General features: G+C 40.4%; 1 protein-coding gene across 1 annotated transcript in view; it reads left to right on the top strand.

The window, feature by feature from the left end:
- The first annotated feature begins 1,086 nt into the window (after positions 1 to 1,086).
- Positions 1,087 to 19,638, top strand: part of LOC145997354 (peptidyl-prolyl cis-trans isomerase 6-like) — a 40,055-nt gene continuing 21,503 nt past the window's right edge. The window contains exon 1 of the mRNA XM_083134314.1: positions 1,087 to 1,288. Coding sequence (XP_082990440.1) covers positions 1,217 to 1,288 — 72 coding nt within the window. The 5' untranslated portion in view covers positions 1,087 to 1,216. The remainder of the gene's footprint in view (positions 1,289 to 19,638) is intronic.

The following is a 19,638-nucleotide window of genomic DNA, read 5'->3' as shown; positions in this document are numbered from 1 at the left end:
AATCGCAAACACATGGACAAGACGCAACAGAAGCTCCGTAGAGAATTATACTGGATGTGAGCAGGAGTTATCCAGAATTTTCCATCTGGGGTGTATGCGTAAATTTAGGGCCAAAATGACCATAAATTGAACCTTTGTGTAAAATATTTAAGCCGTTGTTGAGGAAATGTGGGGGGAGTGTTGGGGGTGTGTGAATAAAGAACTGGATGTGAGTCTAGGCGCCAGGGCATAGTTACCCCGCAAAAATCAAGTCCAGGATGCAATAAGTTGTTGTTGATTTAGTGTTTTAAGTCCACTTTGTGCACAGTAAGGCTAATCGGGACTGAACCTACAGTTAAATGTGGGATCCAAACCACTATGTGCCTCCACCGGATATCGAACCCGGGACCCCTTGATTACAAGGTGACGACGCTACCATCGGGGAGGCCTAGGATGCATTACGTGAATGAAAGTATGGTGCAGAAATTGTTACCGTTTTCAAACACTAACAGGGTTCCTTGTTCAAATTCCGGCCTGGGCATAGGCTTTCTTTATGTGTGTCCCTTCATCAATTTCATTATACCCGGTGGCGTACCCAGGATTTTCGAAAGGGGTTACGTATTCATTTTTTTAGTAGTCAATCCCCATTTGCCACCTTTTTATGCCTTTGACGTTTTTTTTATTTTAGGAATACTGGACCAAAGGTGGGTTTATAACCCCCACCAATCCCCCCCCCATGGGCTCGCCACTGATTATACCATAATTCATCCTCATTGTCGCGATTAGGCAATGTGGCAGAAAAGCGAAGTAAAATAAACAATCAACACAAGAACTATATTTTGACATAAAACAATCATTTTTAACACAATATTATTACATATCGCTGGCAAGCGGATTCTTTTTTTTAATTAGATCAGCTAATTTCCTGGGGAGGATGCTGCTAGACAAATCCGTGTTGTTTTGTGAGGCTAGAAAAGATGCAGAATTGTTTTAATCGATGAAAATCCCAAGCTCAGTGGAAAAATTGTGCATATGGAAACACTGTGTAAAGCGCTGATGACGTAACCCCTTCTCCATGTGCTTTCACCGCTATCTGCCATCTGCCATAGAACCAAGGGAACGCAACGATCAGCGATCATCCCAGTCGCAGTCAGTTGCTGCAGGGAGAGCGTACTTGTAGGGTGTAGTCGTTGTTGTGCGTGCCTTGAACTCTTGCTGCGAAGAATACTACGCCAAAATGGTGAAGATATCAACTTCCTTGTTGGCTTTTACAGCTCTGATGTTTGTCGTGCAACTGACACCTAGTAAGGTGAGTGAAGTAGTTTTTATTCTTTGATGGGGCACGAATATGTATGAGGCTTGCTGGGAAATGGAAGGCCAAGTCACTTTCGGTTGCATTCGTTTCTCAGAAGCAAGCAGTCATTGGCGTCCGGAAAGGGGGCAGGGGAGGGCAACGGCCCTGAAAGTGAATAATCGAATAACTAAATATTTGGTGCGTATTTTTATTATTTCAATGGCAATGTATTAAAAAGACTGCACATTCAACCAGTTTTGGGATCCGCGTCATTTGGGGATGGGAGAGAGGAATTCCTTGCACTTCCTTGGGAACTACCGTGGAACGAAACGAAATTTAGAATGTTTTTCTTCTTTCATTAGCCGATATGTTAATTACCTAGGCTAACAGCAAATACGAGTTGATCATTGAGAATTTACTGTGATTTTTACACGAATGGAAAATTATGGAAAAATCCCAGATTATCTATACACTTTTATTTTAATATCATCGCGAAACTTACCAACTGCATATTGACATGATGGGCCAACCTGATTTGGCCCATCTTTGTTATTATTTTTTTTTTTTTTAGTGAGACTGCGGCATTGGAGAAAGCCCTGATATTTTTACTCTGAAAAGAATAACCACCTGGATGCCCCTTTTATTATTTAGAGTGTAATTTCGGCCTTTATGAAAAAGTTGACAATTTGGGCCTTTGTGAAAAAGTTTACGCGGTGTTGGGTGTGTGTGTGGACAAATCACTGAATGTCATTGTCATGTGCTTCACTGCCAAAAAATTTGAGTGATCTTGCGACACGTTTGTTGGCACGCGTAGTTTTTCACTCTACATCAGTTTCTCAACCACCGGGCCGCAGCCCATTACCGGGCCCTGCCTCCAATTATATCGGGTCGCGAGAGGTTCTCTCGAAACAGTTTTTCTCCAATCGACATAATTAAAATCTAATTATATAGTTATAAGTTTTCAGAGTGTAATGATATAGTCATAGATATTTCGGTGTTCAAATGCAACGCGTCAATGAAAATCAGCACTTGCACATTAATTTAATGATGTGGGCCTGAGGAAACTACAAGATATCATCTAGTGGTTGCGAACTAATTTAAACTTAATTTTATATTGTCAAAAATGGAAGTACGTATTTCTCTTTACTTACGATGCCATAATTTACTTATTAATATTTAATTTTAACTGTGCATATTAATTAAGTAAAAAAATATATAAAGGTTTTAGGAGTAAAATTGTTAGAATTGGGGCATCGACCTAAAGGAATAAGCATTTACCGGGCCGCGATCTCGTAAAGATTGAGAACCCCTGCTCTACATATTTCACATCAGATACGAAGGTATACTACGTAGTTCGAAATTGCAGGATGAGATTTTCTGACTGTCATATACGTACTTGAATGCAGTGGCGGCTCGTGGTGAACCAAAGTGGAGGGGCGATAGCTCACAAATTTGTTCTATTGATTTGCTTTATTTTACTTCGCCTTTTGTGCTACATTTGGCTAATTTGCGAAGATGGGGATGAGTGATATGATGAAATTGATGAATAGACAATCACAAACATCCATGCCCAGGTCGGGATTCGAACCCGGGACCCCTTGCGTCGTAGCGCGATGTGCTAACCCTCCGCCACAGGGGCCGGCACAAATTTGCTCTATTAGTAATGTGAGTTTAAATTATGAATTTCGTATAACAGCCAACGTGATAAGAAATTGATACGTTCGTGTTTACCGAATATCATGTTTTACACGTTTGCACATATTATAATAAATTAATAATTATTTAACAGTAATACGAAGAAGATGGAAGAAGAAATAGAATTCTAACAGATTTAGTCGTTTAACAGAGGGGAAGATTCAGAAGAAAGGATATTAATTTTTACACAAGTTGATAAGCACAATGACGAAAATTTACGTGCATTGATCGTGAAAATTTCTAGTAAAAAAGTTACACAGAAAAAGTTTCCTGTCCAACATGACTAATTAATATGTGAAATAGGGCACCAAAATAAATATCTCACTGGATAGGTGATATCTGCGTTACCAGAAGCTATACAGTAAAAACTTCAAACTTACCAGAAATCTTCTTCAGACATGCTTGTAATTAATGCTTTTGTCCTTCAACACGAAATTTGCGAGTGAACTCATGGCCTCCCTTCTTTGACACTTGTTCTAGATTCAAATTCGGCTTAGGTTTTTTATGTTTATTTTTTCATCCAGACTTCTGACAGAAAAACTTCGCACCAACAATTTCTCCACACTGTTCATCGCGACGGCGACAAACGCACAACTACAACACACAAATACCGAAATAGCTTCACTTTTCCAAGGAAAACTAAGAAACAACAAGTGTCAATACAAGTAGCAAGTAGCAGAAAGCGACGGTAAATAACAAAAATGAAGCAAGAGTCTGTACTTTTTCAGTTACCGATATTTTCTTTCCTCATTGGAAATTGCCTTATATATTGCTCTGCTCTTGTGTCATAAGAAAATAAGATTATGGAATACAGAATGATATTTTTCAACGGTTGGTAATTTTCTTTCTTATGTTAACTTCATTGCTTCTGGCAACTCTTCATTGTTTACCGTTCTCCGGAGAGAGGGCCAGTTTCGCCTAGGGGGTGGGTTTCGGGCGACAAACCGTCCGTCCTCCCAGCCACAGATCCCGCGCGTGTTATTCAGCAAGTTCCCTCGCCTCTTACCCCTCGCGGCCGCGCCTGAGAATGCTCTACGTCTCGTAAAGTGGGAGGACGCCGCCCCGCCACATTTCTCTCGAAGTTCCGTATTCCTCCGTACGATGGCGTACAAACTTCGCAATTGTCGCGGAAGATTGAATACAGAACCGACTAACCAACGATCTATAAGCAATGGAATATTTGCAATTCAGACAATGTAAAAGCGAATATATAAATGTTAATGTAATGTTTGTTCTCTTGTGGTTACACATGGCAGTGCGGCGTCGGTATCGTCCTTATGAACGGCCGCCCCTGCTTGAATGTTGAAAAGAAGTAGTAGCATGTAGCGCCAGTCGTAAACGTGAAGACGCGTCTTTAGAACAGTTACTGTGTGAAAATTCGGTGATTTCAGAGCGTTCTTATTCACACGGCCGTTTTCTTCTTTTTTAATTGGGTTTGCTGGTTTATTGCGACATCATCAAGAAAATCTTGTCATTTACATCAGAATCTTTCGTAATGCTGCCGGGAAAGTGGAAATTGTAAAAATTTAGACAGAAATTAATGATAAGTGGGGAGATACTGAGATGTTTTCTGAGAAAAATAAAATTGGAGGGGGGGGCAGGATTTTTCTGTACGAGGGAGAATTAACATCCCCCAGATGGGAAATTCTAAACCCCCCTAGAATCTCTTTCATTTTATTTTCATCGCGATTGCCAATTACATTTTGACAGGGTGGGTTCAGTGGCGAAGCGTCATAAGAGGTCCGGAGGGCGGGCCTACCCTAATATAATTGGCTATTACGGATTATTTTATTACATATAATGTCATTAAACGACGCCTTCATACAAGAAAACTGAAATTCTAGGCCTTACGATAATTTACACCAATTTCCATCCTTGCCAGAGACTCTATCGTCGCGTGTCGAGCAACATCTGCGAGGGCCTCAGCTGGTCCCATAACATTCTATGAGATTCATGCGGGAAAGCATAATTTCAGGGACGCGTTCGCCCGAAATGGACACATTGAGTCCGGCCTCAAGCAGTGATGCCAACCCTAGCATAATCGTGCTAAACTTAGTACAATTTGAACTTCATTGTCACCTAGCACCCTGTGTTTGGAATAATGATGAAATATAGCATAATCTATAAACATGCGCCCCTGGGAGACAGATAAATTGAATTCAGAGGAATATATTTTGAAAAAATTAATTTAAATAAAATCGCAAATTTTATTTGTTTCAAACAAAAGGTAGCATGCCGATCCAGCTACATCTCGTCCGCCGTCTTCTTTTCATCTTTTCTTTATCTTTCCTTACTTAGCTCACGAGGAACATTTTATTGAATGAAATTGCTAGAAAGTTGGGGTCACAGATAAAACAAGCCGCCGCCTTTTGTAGTCGTCGAATTTTCTCAAACTTTTTCAAGCAATATACTGAACCAATTATATTGGTTAAATCATTGTAACTAATTTAATGGAGGAAATTACCAATATTCTTTAACTAATCACAGCACATGTTCACATAACAACTCCCCCCAAAATAGATGCATAAAATGAACTTAAGACCTAAGTCATCCGAGCCCAATTTAGTTGCATTTAGCAAAATTTAAGAGTTTATCAGCACACTCCTGATTGGAAGGTTGGCAACGCTGGACACACGGTACAAACTGGGCTTCACACCTTTGTTGTCCAGCGCGGGATGTCCAACAAAGGAAAAGGGAAGGTGAGGGTAGAACGGCAAAGACAACTTGTTCCGAGGGCGAAAAAAATGTTTCTATCCCAGTGTTCTGCGTTTTCGTTAGTTTCTCGATTTACTCCTGTTGCGTTGTTGTTTTTTTTGTTATATTTTATCTTGTTTTTTTCTTTTCGCTCATTTATTTTTTTATTGTTCTTTGATTGGCCTTTTTTGGTGGTCTGCTGCCACGTTCTTTTTCTGCTGGAACCTCAAAAGAGATGCGCGTGGCAGCAAACTCGGTCTTTGTTTTATCGTGATTTCATCATGCTATGTATGCAATTACGTCTGTAACACATATTGTGAAGTTATAGCGATGACTTTCACATAAATGTTTTAAGATTATGTCCCTCAGCATTCTTCTAATAATAAACCTAAATGCTCTCGTAGTTAGGTTAAGTTCTGTTCGCATTAAAATAATATCGCTAAATGCTTTCTAAAGAAAAAGGTTCTAAATTACCTGCACATTCATTCCCACTAATCATAAACTCGCATTTCTCTCGTCTTAATCTGTTCTTAAGATTTGTAACATCCTTTTAGCAGACGAATTACGTGGCAGGAGCAAATTTGACGCTTATTCTTACTGCTGGCACGTGCGTGGCAGCAGACTCGGCCTTTTTTTTACTTCGCTTTTTGTGCCACTTTTGGCTAATTTGCAAAGATGGGGAAGAGTGTTGATATGATGAAATTGAGGGATGGACACTCACAAACATCCATGCCCAGGCCGAGATTCGACCCCTGGCGCCGTAGCGCGATGTGATTCCGCCACGGGGGGCGGCTTTCATTGTTGTGAGCGTGAAGTGAGCAAGGGGAATAATGACATGTATTACTCTGGAATGCTACAAAATCATACATAAAAGCCTATTACCAGGCCAAGCATAGGAAGAAAGAAGGGGTATCGGAACATTTAGGACTGCCACTCGAATGACATCTAAAGCATCAATTTTCAATAAAATGAAGAAATACGATTTACGAGTTAGCACACATCAAGCGTTACTATTCAGGTACGTTGAAAGATGCAAGAATATGTTCTTACATGTTCAAAATTAACTTTAAAGGTTATATTTCTTTATATTTTTAAAAAAGTCGCACCCATAACAACACGAACTCACACGCCTGTGCCTACCCTTCCAGCGATACCACGCTTCGCCACTGGGTGGGTTAACCTAATTTGACCCATCCTTGTCAACTTTTCCCATGCAGTATACTATGGAAACTACATTTTGCAGGCTAACGAGGCTCTGGCACTGTTATACTATTCTGTAGGGTTGTTTTCTCCTCTACAGTCTGTTTTGATATTCTCCACTCCTAACATAATAATTTTAATTCAAGGTTTTCGTGCATGAAATAGATCATTTTTAAAGTTTGTAAGTGTCATTCTCTTCTCCCTATTGTCCCTCTTTCTTATTCCACTCACCTTCTGTCCCTTCTGTTTGATCTTCTTTCCAACTCGAACTCTGTATTAATTTTCTGCCTTTTATTTTCATCCTCTATCTTTTTACTCTTTTATTTTCCCTCTTCTGTTTGAACACAGTTTTTCAATATTTCCCCCCCCCTCATATACTAGTTATTCATAAATGAAAATTATTTTTAATCTGAATTGTAAATTTATTCTGAAATTATGGTAAAATGGCTACACATAGCGAAAGTCATCTTTCATATGGATATAAGTGTCCTACACGTAGAGGAGACGAGAAATGCTGCTCAAAATAGTCTGCCTCTGTTCTATATATTTCGTATTTTCTTAATTAATAGAAAATTATTATACTTATGGCTAGTGAGGGGGTTCATATGCGCCAATGATTTATATCATTCACTTACGAATATATGCGCTAGAACAGGAAATTTTCCGAAATGCCTTTTGAAGACACTATTCCTCAAATACGACATGAAAATTAATAATTATTATTGTGTTACCTACTTGACAGGACAGATGGACGTTCGGAGGGGTGTGGGTCGTAAGCAGTGCCGTACTCAAGGGGGTGTTGGGGGGGGGGGTCAGTATTCCCTGGGCACGCCACTCACCGTAAGGAGGGTTGTTGCACCCCACTGAAAATGAACGTCAGCATAGAATTATATATTAAACGCATACAATTCATTTTCAGCAACAGTAGTTTGCTTTTATTATCACAAAGGACTGCTTTTATTATCACAAAGGACAGATAATTACAAGCAGACTGATAACCTACTGATACAGACCATTGCAGGCACAGGATAACTTCAAACTGAAGCAGTTTCATTTTTACCTTTCTTAACCCCTTCCCCAGGAAAAAAAATCCCGCCGATGCCCCTGACACCGAAGCTTTGTTGTTATTTGTTTGTGTTAGAACATTATATGTAATTGCTAGGGCACCAAATTTGTGAGTATTCATTACGTGGTGGGTGGTGGTATGCAGGTTTCCTTTGTTTTCAGGGCATTTTCGTGACATTGTGAACACAAGTTGCAAATTCAAGGTCATCAATTTCTAGGGTGTACAGGCTCTACCCTAGAAATCGTAAATAAAAATAGAAATCACACTGGTTTCACTTTCCCGTTTGTCTAAAGCAAAAGTTCAATCCGAACACTACTTTTGGAAAACCCTGTATGTATGTGTGTATCAGCATAATAGTAAGAAAGTTGACATTTTCATTATTTTTTCTCTCACATCCCCTGTGTTTTTTAGGAATATAATTGTGTGTAGAAGTTGTCTCTTTTGCTTCGTTGGCTCTTGTTTCAGTTATGGAACCTCCTCCTTGTGCAAAAAACTAATCCTTTACGTCTGAAAGAGACATTTTAAATCAACAAGTAGCAACACTGCTTTGAAGTAAACGGATTTGGTTGATAGGGGGCGTTACAGGTCTTCACACTTATCAGGTTTCCTCAGAGAAAGGGAGGAATGTTTTGCTCTCTAGCTTGAATGAAAAATAGACTTGTACAATCGGAATAAGACATGAAAACTACTGCCGCCTCACCAGAGAGCAATCTCTCCTCAACGAGCAGAGATTCTCTCTGAATCTTCGGTGTCACGGACAATCCCCAAATATACCCATACATTCCTGAAGTCTTTCGCCACCAAATTTCATTCTGACAATCCCACAGTATGTCCACGTTCCCAACGGGTTTGAAAAACAGGCCAGAAGCTGAAATGAACCACGAAACGTAGCTATCATTTTACCTTCCATTTCCGCACTTCTTGCTTAAACCATTTCTAAATGTACAGCAGATGTTTTTTTTTTTTTTTTTAAATGGATATCCAATATTGTTGCGCAGCTGTATATAACGTATTCCATTAGATTCACTTCGTTGAGAACATTCAGGATTTGTGATGAAAGTTAGAAATTGTCGGTTTTATGAATGCCAATGGCAATACTTATGTAATAAAAATATTAAGTTACGTATCCTTCTCTAGCAGATTTGTAACTTTGTAATGCCTGAATTGAGCGATTGGTTGTGTCATTGAATTTTCAAGGGCAACACTAATGCAAAGCGTTTTTATTTTAGAATCACTAGCATCATATATTTTTCAAAATAAAAAAGAAGAAAAAGAAAAATATACAAAGTTATCTATACTACATATATATCATAAATTATGTACGGTTTTCTCTATATAAATAATATTCATTAATAATACAGATATAGTTTGCCACATATTAAGTTGTATTAATACAGAAACATTATATATGGGTAAAGTAATGGAAAATTTGGGGGTTCACTGAAATCTCGGAGGGCTAGGGCCTTGTGCCTTCCTCCTCCTCAACGACGTCCACTAGAGATGTCCAAAATCTTTTTTTTTAACACAATTTACGCAACTATTTGTCATGCTTCATTTGTATAGTCATTGCATCCACAATCCTTACATCCTTAATCTTGTGTGCCTGTTTGTTTAGAGAAAATAGCTCAACTCTCTCCACGCTAGAATAGCAGACAAGCAAGAGATTCTTCAAGTCAACGTTCTCTTGAAACGTGTCAGATTTGCAAGGAGGAACCGGTTTTGCAAACTGTTTGGGTACACTGACACCAGTGTTGCCACAATCTGTAAGCACAATTTCCCTTTGCAAGGTGTAAAATTTCCCCTTTTCGCCCATTTTTTCCCTTCATGTAAAGGAATTATTATTAATAATAATAATAACTAAATATTATCGTTGACCCATGTTCATATGTATAAAATGTTTAACTTTTAAATGCTATGACACCAGGGGTCCCGGGTTCAAATCCCTGCCTGGGCATGGCTGTTTGAGAGTGTCCATTCATAAATTTCATCACTCATCCCCATCTTCGCAATTAGCCAAAAGTGGCAGAAAAACAAAGTAAAATAAACCAAATCAATAAACAATAAAATTAAAAACTTTTAAATGTTTTTTTCCCGGAAGATTTAGATTTTATTGCTAAACCAAGCCAATTGTTTCGTTTTGAGATGAAAGCTCAAACTATGTTAAAGTAGGCAACTGAAGAAATTTCCCTTCATGTGGCAACACTGACTGACACCCGCCTACGTTTTTTGCCCTCACCTTCATTTCTGCCAATGTTTCGAGTTGGAAACAACGCCTGACGCGACACCTGGTTTAGGTAACGGGAACAACCGTCTCGGTGGCTGAGCACGCTAAGTGGTGAACTTTTGATCTCGCCACCGAAGTTCCCGGATTAGAGTCCCAGCCTGTGCATGGGTGCTCTTCGTGGATGTCCCTTCACCGACCCATTTAATGTAATCACTTTTCTTCATCGTCGCGATTGACCAAAAGTTACAGAAATGCGACGTAAAGTAACAAAACTACGAGGTAACTTGAGCAGCAAGTTTACTGAAGTGAGCCAAAAGTGAACATCCCTGGAAAAGGCGGCTCCCGCCTGGAGTCTCTGGATATGGAGCATAATCAACATACGTATACAGCGTATCAGCACATGAACTTTCAGTGTATAAAGGTCATTAAGTGAAACAACTTTTCTTGGTAAAGTTTTTCTGTTTGATTCTTCTTCTTGCCGGCCCCCGTGGCGGCGTGGTTAGCACACCGCGCTACGACGCCAGGGGTCCCGGGTTCGAATCCCGGCTTGGGCATGGTTGTTTAAGAGTGTCCTTTCATCAATTTCATCATATCATCACTCATCCCCATCTTCGCAAGTTAGCCAAAAGTGGCACAAAAAGCGAAGTAAAATAAGGCAAATCAATCAATAAATAATTTATTCTTCTTAACGCTACGAACCTATGAAAACAGTGTTTTTTAAAATCCTGAATATATGCAACCACGCTGCACAGGCTCGCAATTACTGATAATGAATTGCCTTCGTAAATAATGTAAACAAAATCTCTAAATAATCAGGTAGACATCAGCTTTTTATGTCTGAAGAAGTCGCACGGTATGTTTTCTATACATCATACCAAAGTCTCGAATGAGGCCGAGTGTGATTAAACCCGTAGAAACTAGTTCTAACACTAACAAACCAACCTTGGCGGGCGGTAGTTAGTAAAAGCCCATCTGTCCCCCTGAGTGAGAAGGTCTTTAATCCGCCACTGTGCAAGAACAACATGAAGTCTGAAACCTAAGAAATGAAATGAGGTTGCAAACTGTCTCTTCCTGACACGCCCCTCGTTTTACAGAAGCCTTGAAAAAACAAACTTGAGTTTGCTGGTGTTTGTATAGTGTTGCCAACTGCTAAAAGCGTAAAATAACTAACATTAGCGCACAGTAGTCAATCACCCAGCTCTTTATTGCCACTTGTGATGGGGTAAACTTGCGTATGAAACCAAATTATAAAATGCGCAGTTTCAGCTTCAAGAATTCAGACACAAGGGCAAAAAAATACTTCAATAACTTGTGTACACAGGAATTCGGAAGAAACTCCCTCCCTTACGGTTATGCAACCCGGAATTTTATATCATCTAGTTTCGCCTGGTAGAGTAGTTCCCGAGAGGAGCAGTGTTTCCAAACCTATAACCGTAGTGTTTCCAACCCTGTATTGGTTGGTTGGTTGTTGTTTTGGTGTTTTAAGTCCACAATGCACAGTATGACTAATCGGGACTGGACCTACAGTTTAAAGTGGGATCCGAACCACTTTGTGCCTCCACCGGGACCCCTTGATTACAAGGTGACGACACTACCACTGCGCCATCCAAGCCTGTATTGCTTTGTAGAAGACGAAACCTTCACGTAAACTTCTTCATTCGTGAGTTACATTTGGTTTACAGACTCGCATTACAGGACACTCTTTTCCTGTATTGCATGTTTTCTGGAGCATTTATTTTTCCTGCTGCGGAGAAAATTCTGTAATTATTTTTCATCTTATGTTTCGCAGCTTGTCTACCATTTATTGGCTAATCGCAACAATGAGGATGAATGATAACTCGATTAAATTGATAAAAGGACAATCATAAAGGAACCATGGGGGCTAGATTCATATTATTATGACTATTATTATTATTATCTTTCTTTTTTTTACTTTACTTTTGGCTAATCGCAACGATGATGATTAGTGTATGATAAAATTCATGAAGGAACACTCATAAACAATCATACGCAGGCCGGGACTCCAACCTGGGAATTTCGGAAGCGAGATCAAAAGCCGACGGCTTACCACGCTCGGGCACAGCGGCGGCCAATTATTATTAGTGATATTGTCTCAAGTAGTGTATTTTCCCACCATATTCTTTCATACAATCATGAAACGGATGAAAATTAAAATGTTAAAATACCTGCCTACGTTTTTTTTTTTTTTTTTTCAATATAAACCCCTACTGCACGAAACCAAATTGTGGGAATACGAAACAGAACCAAGTTAACATATCTTGACCGTGGAAAGTGTTAATACAAAATCTAGAAAAGAGCAATTTAACAGTTACCTGATTGCTTTGCCATTTGTTGTATGGGAAGTGTAGTAGCAGGCAAAAGAGAATACAAAGATCGAATAGAGAGGCAACACTGTCACTGTTCTGCACTGCACCAGTGGCGGCTGGCCAAGTGCAACAAGTGCAGATGTTTTCACCTAATTTTCAAATTAATTTTGACATTTTTCATTTGCTTGTTAAATTAAACTATTTCCCAGCAGAACGCACACGATAATACTCAAATAATACGCTGCTCGGCGCTACGCACGTGAAGAGTTCGTCGTAGCATAAACAAACCAAGAGCAGACGCCGCCAGGTTGCGGAAGACTTTAGCCGGTTGTCATGGCAACGGTGACGTCACCTAGCGTTGGAATTGAACGGGTGTCGCCATCTAGGTGCAGCAGTTCTCTCGTCGACAGAAAACATTGCATCCAGTGGTTGTGGCAAAATCGTTGCGTTCTCGCGAGATCTTGTTCCGCGTGTGTGTTTCGCGTTTCCTATCGTGTGTTGTGTTCATGTGTTGAGCTGTGGTTTGTAGAATGAACCCAGTAAATGACTTAGTGTGTAATTTGTTGCAGACAACATTTTCCAGATGGACGGATGAAGACAAAAAAGACGTTTTAAATGGGGGGGGGGGGGGCACTGACACTTACACTTACACTTACATTGCCTATAAATGTACTTCTTCACCTGTTATTTTAGGCACGAGCCGCTATTGCACTGCACAGACAACGCGTCTCGTCGAGTGGGCGGGGCACTGTGGGTGCGAGCGAGCTGCTGTTACTTCTGCAAAAAGAACACTGACAGACAACTGAATGACGCTCCGCTTAAAATCTAGTCAATCGACAAAGGATTTGTTGAGGAAGTGAACTGAAATATAAACACCAGAATTTGATCTAAGCCTATAATGGTTACTCGCAATAAGAGCTGATCAATTTTTACATGTGGAACTCCGTAATGAAAGAGGCAACAGGCCGCACTCCACACCTTTAGCCTGGTAACACTAATAAATCATCTCATTATATGTGTTCGGTTATGCTGATAGTCATGTTTAATATATTACCTTCAAACATAAACAATATCATGGACTCACTCAGAGGCAGAATTCAATTTTACGCTTTACTTTCCTGAAGATATTGTAGCAATATAATCATTCCGCTCCATTTTCGTATTCTCAATTGAACTCGCACTATTTTTTCCAGAAGTTGAGCCCCACCTCCCTTCTCCCACCTTAAAAATTCTTGGGTGAGAGGCTACAAACTATACTAAAACTGAATTACAGACAATACTTTACGACTCAAAGTGACGTGAACTAGAACGTAGTGAAAAATCACTGGTGCAAAATTCAACGTAATGATGATAAAATGAAGGTAGGAAAATGGATGTGCTACAAAGTTTTACATACATACACACACATAGTTAGTTCCGTGTAGAAGACATTTCTTCACATTTTTCTCACCTTGGCTTCCTTGAATTCACGAAAATGTAAAGCCATGAACACGTTAACCCCCTATAATCACGGAGTCCCAGGTTCGATTCCTGGTGGAGACACCTGCCTAGTGGTTCGGATCCCACTTTCAAGTGTAGGTCCCACTTCGGGTAGCCTTTCTGAGCATGAAATGGAATTAAAACAAAATTGGAACAAGGTAACACATCACAACACACGCGCAGAGGGCGTTGAACTTAATGACTGACAATTATTATATACATCGAACTTTCAGCGAAGCTGGAATAAGGTCTATTTGCCATGCCAAATAGTGTGAATTTTCAGTCTCGTGGTGCCTTCTATACGAAGTGCACGCAAGTTATCTAAAAAAAATTCAAATTTGAGGGTGAGTCGAGCTATGTTTCTTTCAATAAGACTCTTCACTTCAAACATATTTTGCTCTATAGCTGTCGATTTCGAATGGGCATCTAAGACTGCTTGTTTAGCGGACCGGATTTGGAGCAAAATCACGGACTATCATAGTTCCAATCACACTAGAGACGTAGCAAAAATTGTTCGCCTGAAGATGAGAAAAGAGGTGATTTCTTGAAATGTCTCGAAATTTAAAGATAGAATATATGGTCAATCAAAAAGAAAAACAATGGATAATTTCCAATTAAGTAGAAACGCTGTTAGAACCGGTGTTCATTCACAGAGCAGAAGGGTTATTTTGACAAAATCCTGTTTCCCTACTGGCTGCTTCGGGGAAGGGGGCTTTGTAAAGTTATCGTTTCTTGCCCAAGCGGTAGGCCTAATTGATTGATTGACCACGAGGTCCTTCGTAGGTAAACGCGGCAACAGAGGATCACTGCCATAAATGTGGTTCCCGCGCCGGCTGAAAGAGCGACGGGAATTTAAAGAAACATTGTCACTAACTTCAGACAAACATCCAATAATTTCCTTAGGTTTCGAAGCTGATCCGAAGGACAACAAATACCAAAAAAAGGACATGAATTAAATGATCGATTCGTCCGTCCTTCTGTTAATGGACGGCAATTCATATTAACAATAATAATGGTAAGCTTATCACTAAAGAGTCAACAATCAAAGCTAATACGCATCTATTGATCAGAAATGACTAGAGTGTTAAAGTTTTTTGTATCTTTTGTTATGTTAAATCGCTCTTCTGCCACTTTCGGCTAATGAGGATGAGTGGCGATTAGATTAAATTGATACCATGATACCAATTCTGAAGCCGTGGCTCGAACCCGGAAATTTCGTGGGATCGGAAGTGGACCACTTAACGCGCTTGGCCACCAAAGAGAACCGGCTCTGCGGCCAAGCGCGGTTAGTGGTGGACTAACGATCCAGACACCGAATGTTCCGGGTTCGAGTCCCGCCGAAACCTTTGTCAATTTCTTAATCGTCAGAAATCCCTTCACAATCTAAGACATAACACTTTATCAAAACTTCATTCCCCTCCCCTCCACCTCAAATTTAATACTCAATCTTCCCAACAAAATTTCCATGCCAATTTTAGACTTCGTGTTGATATTTCTCCCTTCAAAAAAGCAATCTCAGACGTAATATTAATACACAAGAGTTGGGATTCCCTGCCCCCCAAAATAATTATCAATCCAGCTATCTGAAAATCCCACTAACTTCATTAATCGCCCACCATAATTTCCCTATCAATCTAAGGCCTAATATGTAAGAGTTGGATATCGCTCCCCCCCGGCCGATATTACTTATTACCCGTAACAATTCCCCTGACAATCTACAAATTACTATTTGTATAACAGCAATGGCTAATTGATAACGTAATTCATCAACGTGTGCCCTGTTTACTCAGTCAAATTTCCATCACAGTCTGCGCCATAAGGCCCCCCCCCCCCTTGGGCACCCTTGATTTAGAACTGTGACAACGCGAGAGGTGTAATGTAACTAATAGTTAAGTGTTAGGAATGGCTGCATGTGTGCTGCGCATTTGAATTTCATGTGAATCAAATATCTGTCAATAATGTGAATATTAGTAATATTATAGAATATAATATAATGGTACAGATGTGTAAAAAAGTAACCATGAGCACCGAGGTATCAATAAGAAAGATTTGGAAAGATAAGTTGCATATGGAGATGTGTGTAATTAGTTTGTTCTGGGATGTAGCAAAGAACATCGGTTAAACCGTGAGGGGTTTCAATACTGTGTCCACCCCCCGTTGGATTCAAGCACTGCATCTAGTCGACGAGGCAAGGATTGCACGAGCAGATGTTTGGTCTTCTCCTTAAACTCTTCCAAATATCAAACACGTGAGCCACTAGAGCTTCCATTGTTCTCAACTGTCTAGGTTCTCACTCTCTCACCATCAACGCCCAAATGTTTTCGATTGGGAGACTTCGCTGGCCAATCTACTCTTGAAATTCCTGGGTGCTGATTAAAACAGGTGGTGGTCGCTTTCGACGTATGGCGCTGCTGTTGTCTTGATCGAAAGTTACGTGCGGAATCTCATCTTCAAGGTGTTTCTCCGCGCGATGGGAAGCATGTGGTTTTCCAGCACTGCGACGTATTCCTGCGAATTCATTCTCGAGGACACTTCCACCAATCCATCTACTCCAGGCGAACTGATTCATCCCCACACCGCCACGGATATCCTGCCACTCCTAGCATGGGTAGAAATGTTCTCGGGGCCGTAGCGAGTGTTGTTGCGCCCCCAAACATGAACGTGACCATTTTCGTCAGACGAAAATACTTTCTCGTCGCTCAAAATTACGTTCTGCCAAAATTCTTGAGGAACTGGTAAATATTGTAAAGAAAACTGATCTGTGCTTCGTGATGGAAATGCATCATTGCTTCTTTCTTTGCCGCTCGACGGTGCCGAACTGTTGAAGCATGGCACTATTGTTTCAACTCTTGGCGAATCTTCGTTGCAGCCATGAAGGGATTGCCCTCGCTCATCTCAATAATGCCTGCATCTTCTTCCCTGGTTGTCTTCCTCGGCCGGCCTTTGTTGGGTCTTGACTTCATTCCTTGGTCCCCTTCTTCCTCGCAACACCGAATCCAACGCCTGACGCATGAATCGTCCTCACCATGGGTCGTAGCAATCTGAAGTGCAGCAGATCCGTCGCACAAGAAAATGCGGACTATCTTCTCTCTTGTAAATTCCGAAGTGTAAGGCATGATGAAATGATGTCGTAAATGAACATTCGGACCGAAGGGACATGCTGCACGTGGCACATGCCTCTTGAAAGCACCTTATCATTGGTGCATGTAGAGTTTCACGCCCATTCCGGTGCAGAAAGTTTCATTTTATTGGTTCTGTTGCAAGTGACATGCTCAAGGCATAGATACGTGTAAAACTGCTGCAGGATCTCGAACGAATCACCCACCGGGGATCGAATTAAAGCCAAAGCGTGGTGGCAAACGGCAACCGTGAAGTTACTGCATCTGAGATTTACGTCAAGCAGGACCTGCGTGGTGTGTGCAAAGAAACTCACTCTTGCTTTAGGAAATAAGGATACTATTGAATCAATGCAATATAAAAGAGTATATACCGTAAAATATACATTACTATTGACTCGTGCATTCCCTGAAAAATATGCATTGTTTTCTCGCACATTTCTGCCCGCCATGAATATAAATGTATAATCTATTAAATTAAGCAGGTGCATGCAGATATAAAAATATTGATAAGATGATCAATTGAATTGAATTGATTTGTTGTTTTTTAAGCCCACTTTGTGCACAGAAAGGCTATTTGGGACTGGGCCTACAGTTTATAGTGGGTTCCGCACCACTATGTGCCTCCACCGGGTATCGGACCCGGGACCCCTTGATTAAAAGGTGACGACTCTACCACTGCGCCATCGGGGAGGCCCTAGTCCTCTTACGGAGATACTTCGTTCGGATCAATAGAAACGCCCTATCAAAACAATTGGGGAATATTATTTTCACTGTGGATATTCTTCGGAAAATGTGTTTCTAACAACAGTTTACCTAAATAGTGGGGACGTCGGGTGAGAGACAGGGACGCAGTTGGAAGAGAGAGAGGGAAAGCACGCAATTTTCTGTTCAGTGCGAACCTTTGGGATTGCTTTTTCCTATCGCACCAAAAACACAATACGTATAACCCAAATACAACCCAAACCTTCAATGCCGAAATTCTGAGTCAATCATTCAACTGGAATAAAAAGTACGGATTTAAATCTAGGAGACCAGAAGATAGTTATTGCGCTACCATGTGCCAATACAAAAAAAATCCACTTCGCTCGCGAGAATCGTCATGCCTGAGTGACATGTAGTTTACGTTAGTTGTGAGAGTTGCTTCAATTCCATTGCCTGCCAAGAATAATGATAGCGCTGAAAGCATAAAATACGGAAATGTGCATGTTTGGCAAGCTATGAGAAAAGTAGATTCTTGTGTTTTCTTTTCGAATTTTACTCATTTTATGTCAACTTTTACATATAGCCAATGGCGACAGAGGATGCATGATGCTTCAGGGAAATTGATGAATATTGAAGAAACAACGAAAAAGAAAAACTCATAATTATCAGAGGCTAGGACCCAAGAACCCTGGCTACGCATCATGTTATGACATTTAAGTATATCACGGATTGCTGCTAAATCCTTTCCTAGATATTTGTAATGAATGAACCCCCGCCCCCGCTACGAGAAAAAAAAGACTATAGGATGTGAAACATTCACAATGTAATTGCATTGCTTTACATAGCTTTTTGGCTGTATTCCAAATGTAGCAAGAGATCAGCGATAAGTTGATTTTTTTTTTCTTTTTGGCCAAGGTATAAGTGTATTTGAGCGCAAGGGGCTACCTATTTCATCATTCATAAAGAGTTAACTTCGTCATTACGCTAGCACCAGGCACAAATGCATCAATTTCTATTTCGGTTATTTTACATCACTCTTCTGCCTCTTGAGTTAATCGCGTTAATACGGATGAATTATCAATTTTTAAAATTATGACGGGACAAACTAAGTGATACATTCATGCCTGACCAGAGTTCGAATCTGGAACATATGACCTCACTTCGCTAAAAAGGCTGGCAGAAATGTATCGGAAAAGTGTAGGAGCACCAAGAACCGGTTTCACCCAGCACAGACGATGAAATCATTTACAGCAACTCCCTGTGGCAGTGTTGCTCGGCACCTCCCCTTCGCTCGCAGGTAGCTTTCTCAGCACCCCACCTGCTGATGGAAGAGTACTGTCAAATGCTGGCACCCCTCCTCCCCCCCTTCCTCCCAAGGTTAATAAATGAGACTCTTGCACTTTCAAAACCCTAATCGCAAGAAAAAGCTGGCATCAATTTTACACCACCATACAATAAGATTTACACGGAAACATTTCTTAACATATTTTCTTGATTCGGACTAAGGTCAAATTAAAAACAGTCAAAGGAATTATACACAAGAGAATTAAATTACTGAAAATATGGAAAAGCGCGATACCGAAATCTGTAGTGAGTGCGAAGGGAAAATCGAGAAAAGGGGGGAAAAAAGTATATAAGTATTCGAATAACCAGATTAAGACAGAAACTTATCACGGCTCGAACAATGCAAATGAAAAAAAAACGGGAAAAGAATACGAATTAAAATATACGACAATCGGAAGTAGGCTGAAGGAAGCAAATTTTAATAAAAGTGGAAAGAAAACATGATCAATGGAGCGCTGGTTCGATTCGCGACGGAAGCTCATATTTTGTTCGAAACCCACTCTACACTGTATGTC

The sequence above is a fragment of the Lepisma saccharinum genome, chromosome 13, assembly GCF_977018435.1.
Source record: "Lepisma saccharinum chromosome 13, izLepSacc3.1, whole genome shotgun sequence".
Taxonomy (NCBI): Eukaryota; Metazoa; Arthropoda; class Insecta; order Zygentoma; family Lepismatidae; genus Lepisma; species Lepisma saccharinum.
The sequence above is the reverse complement of the archived record's forward strand: the minus strand, read 5'-3'. Positions and strand labels throughout refer to the sequence as shown.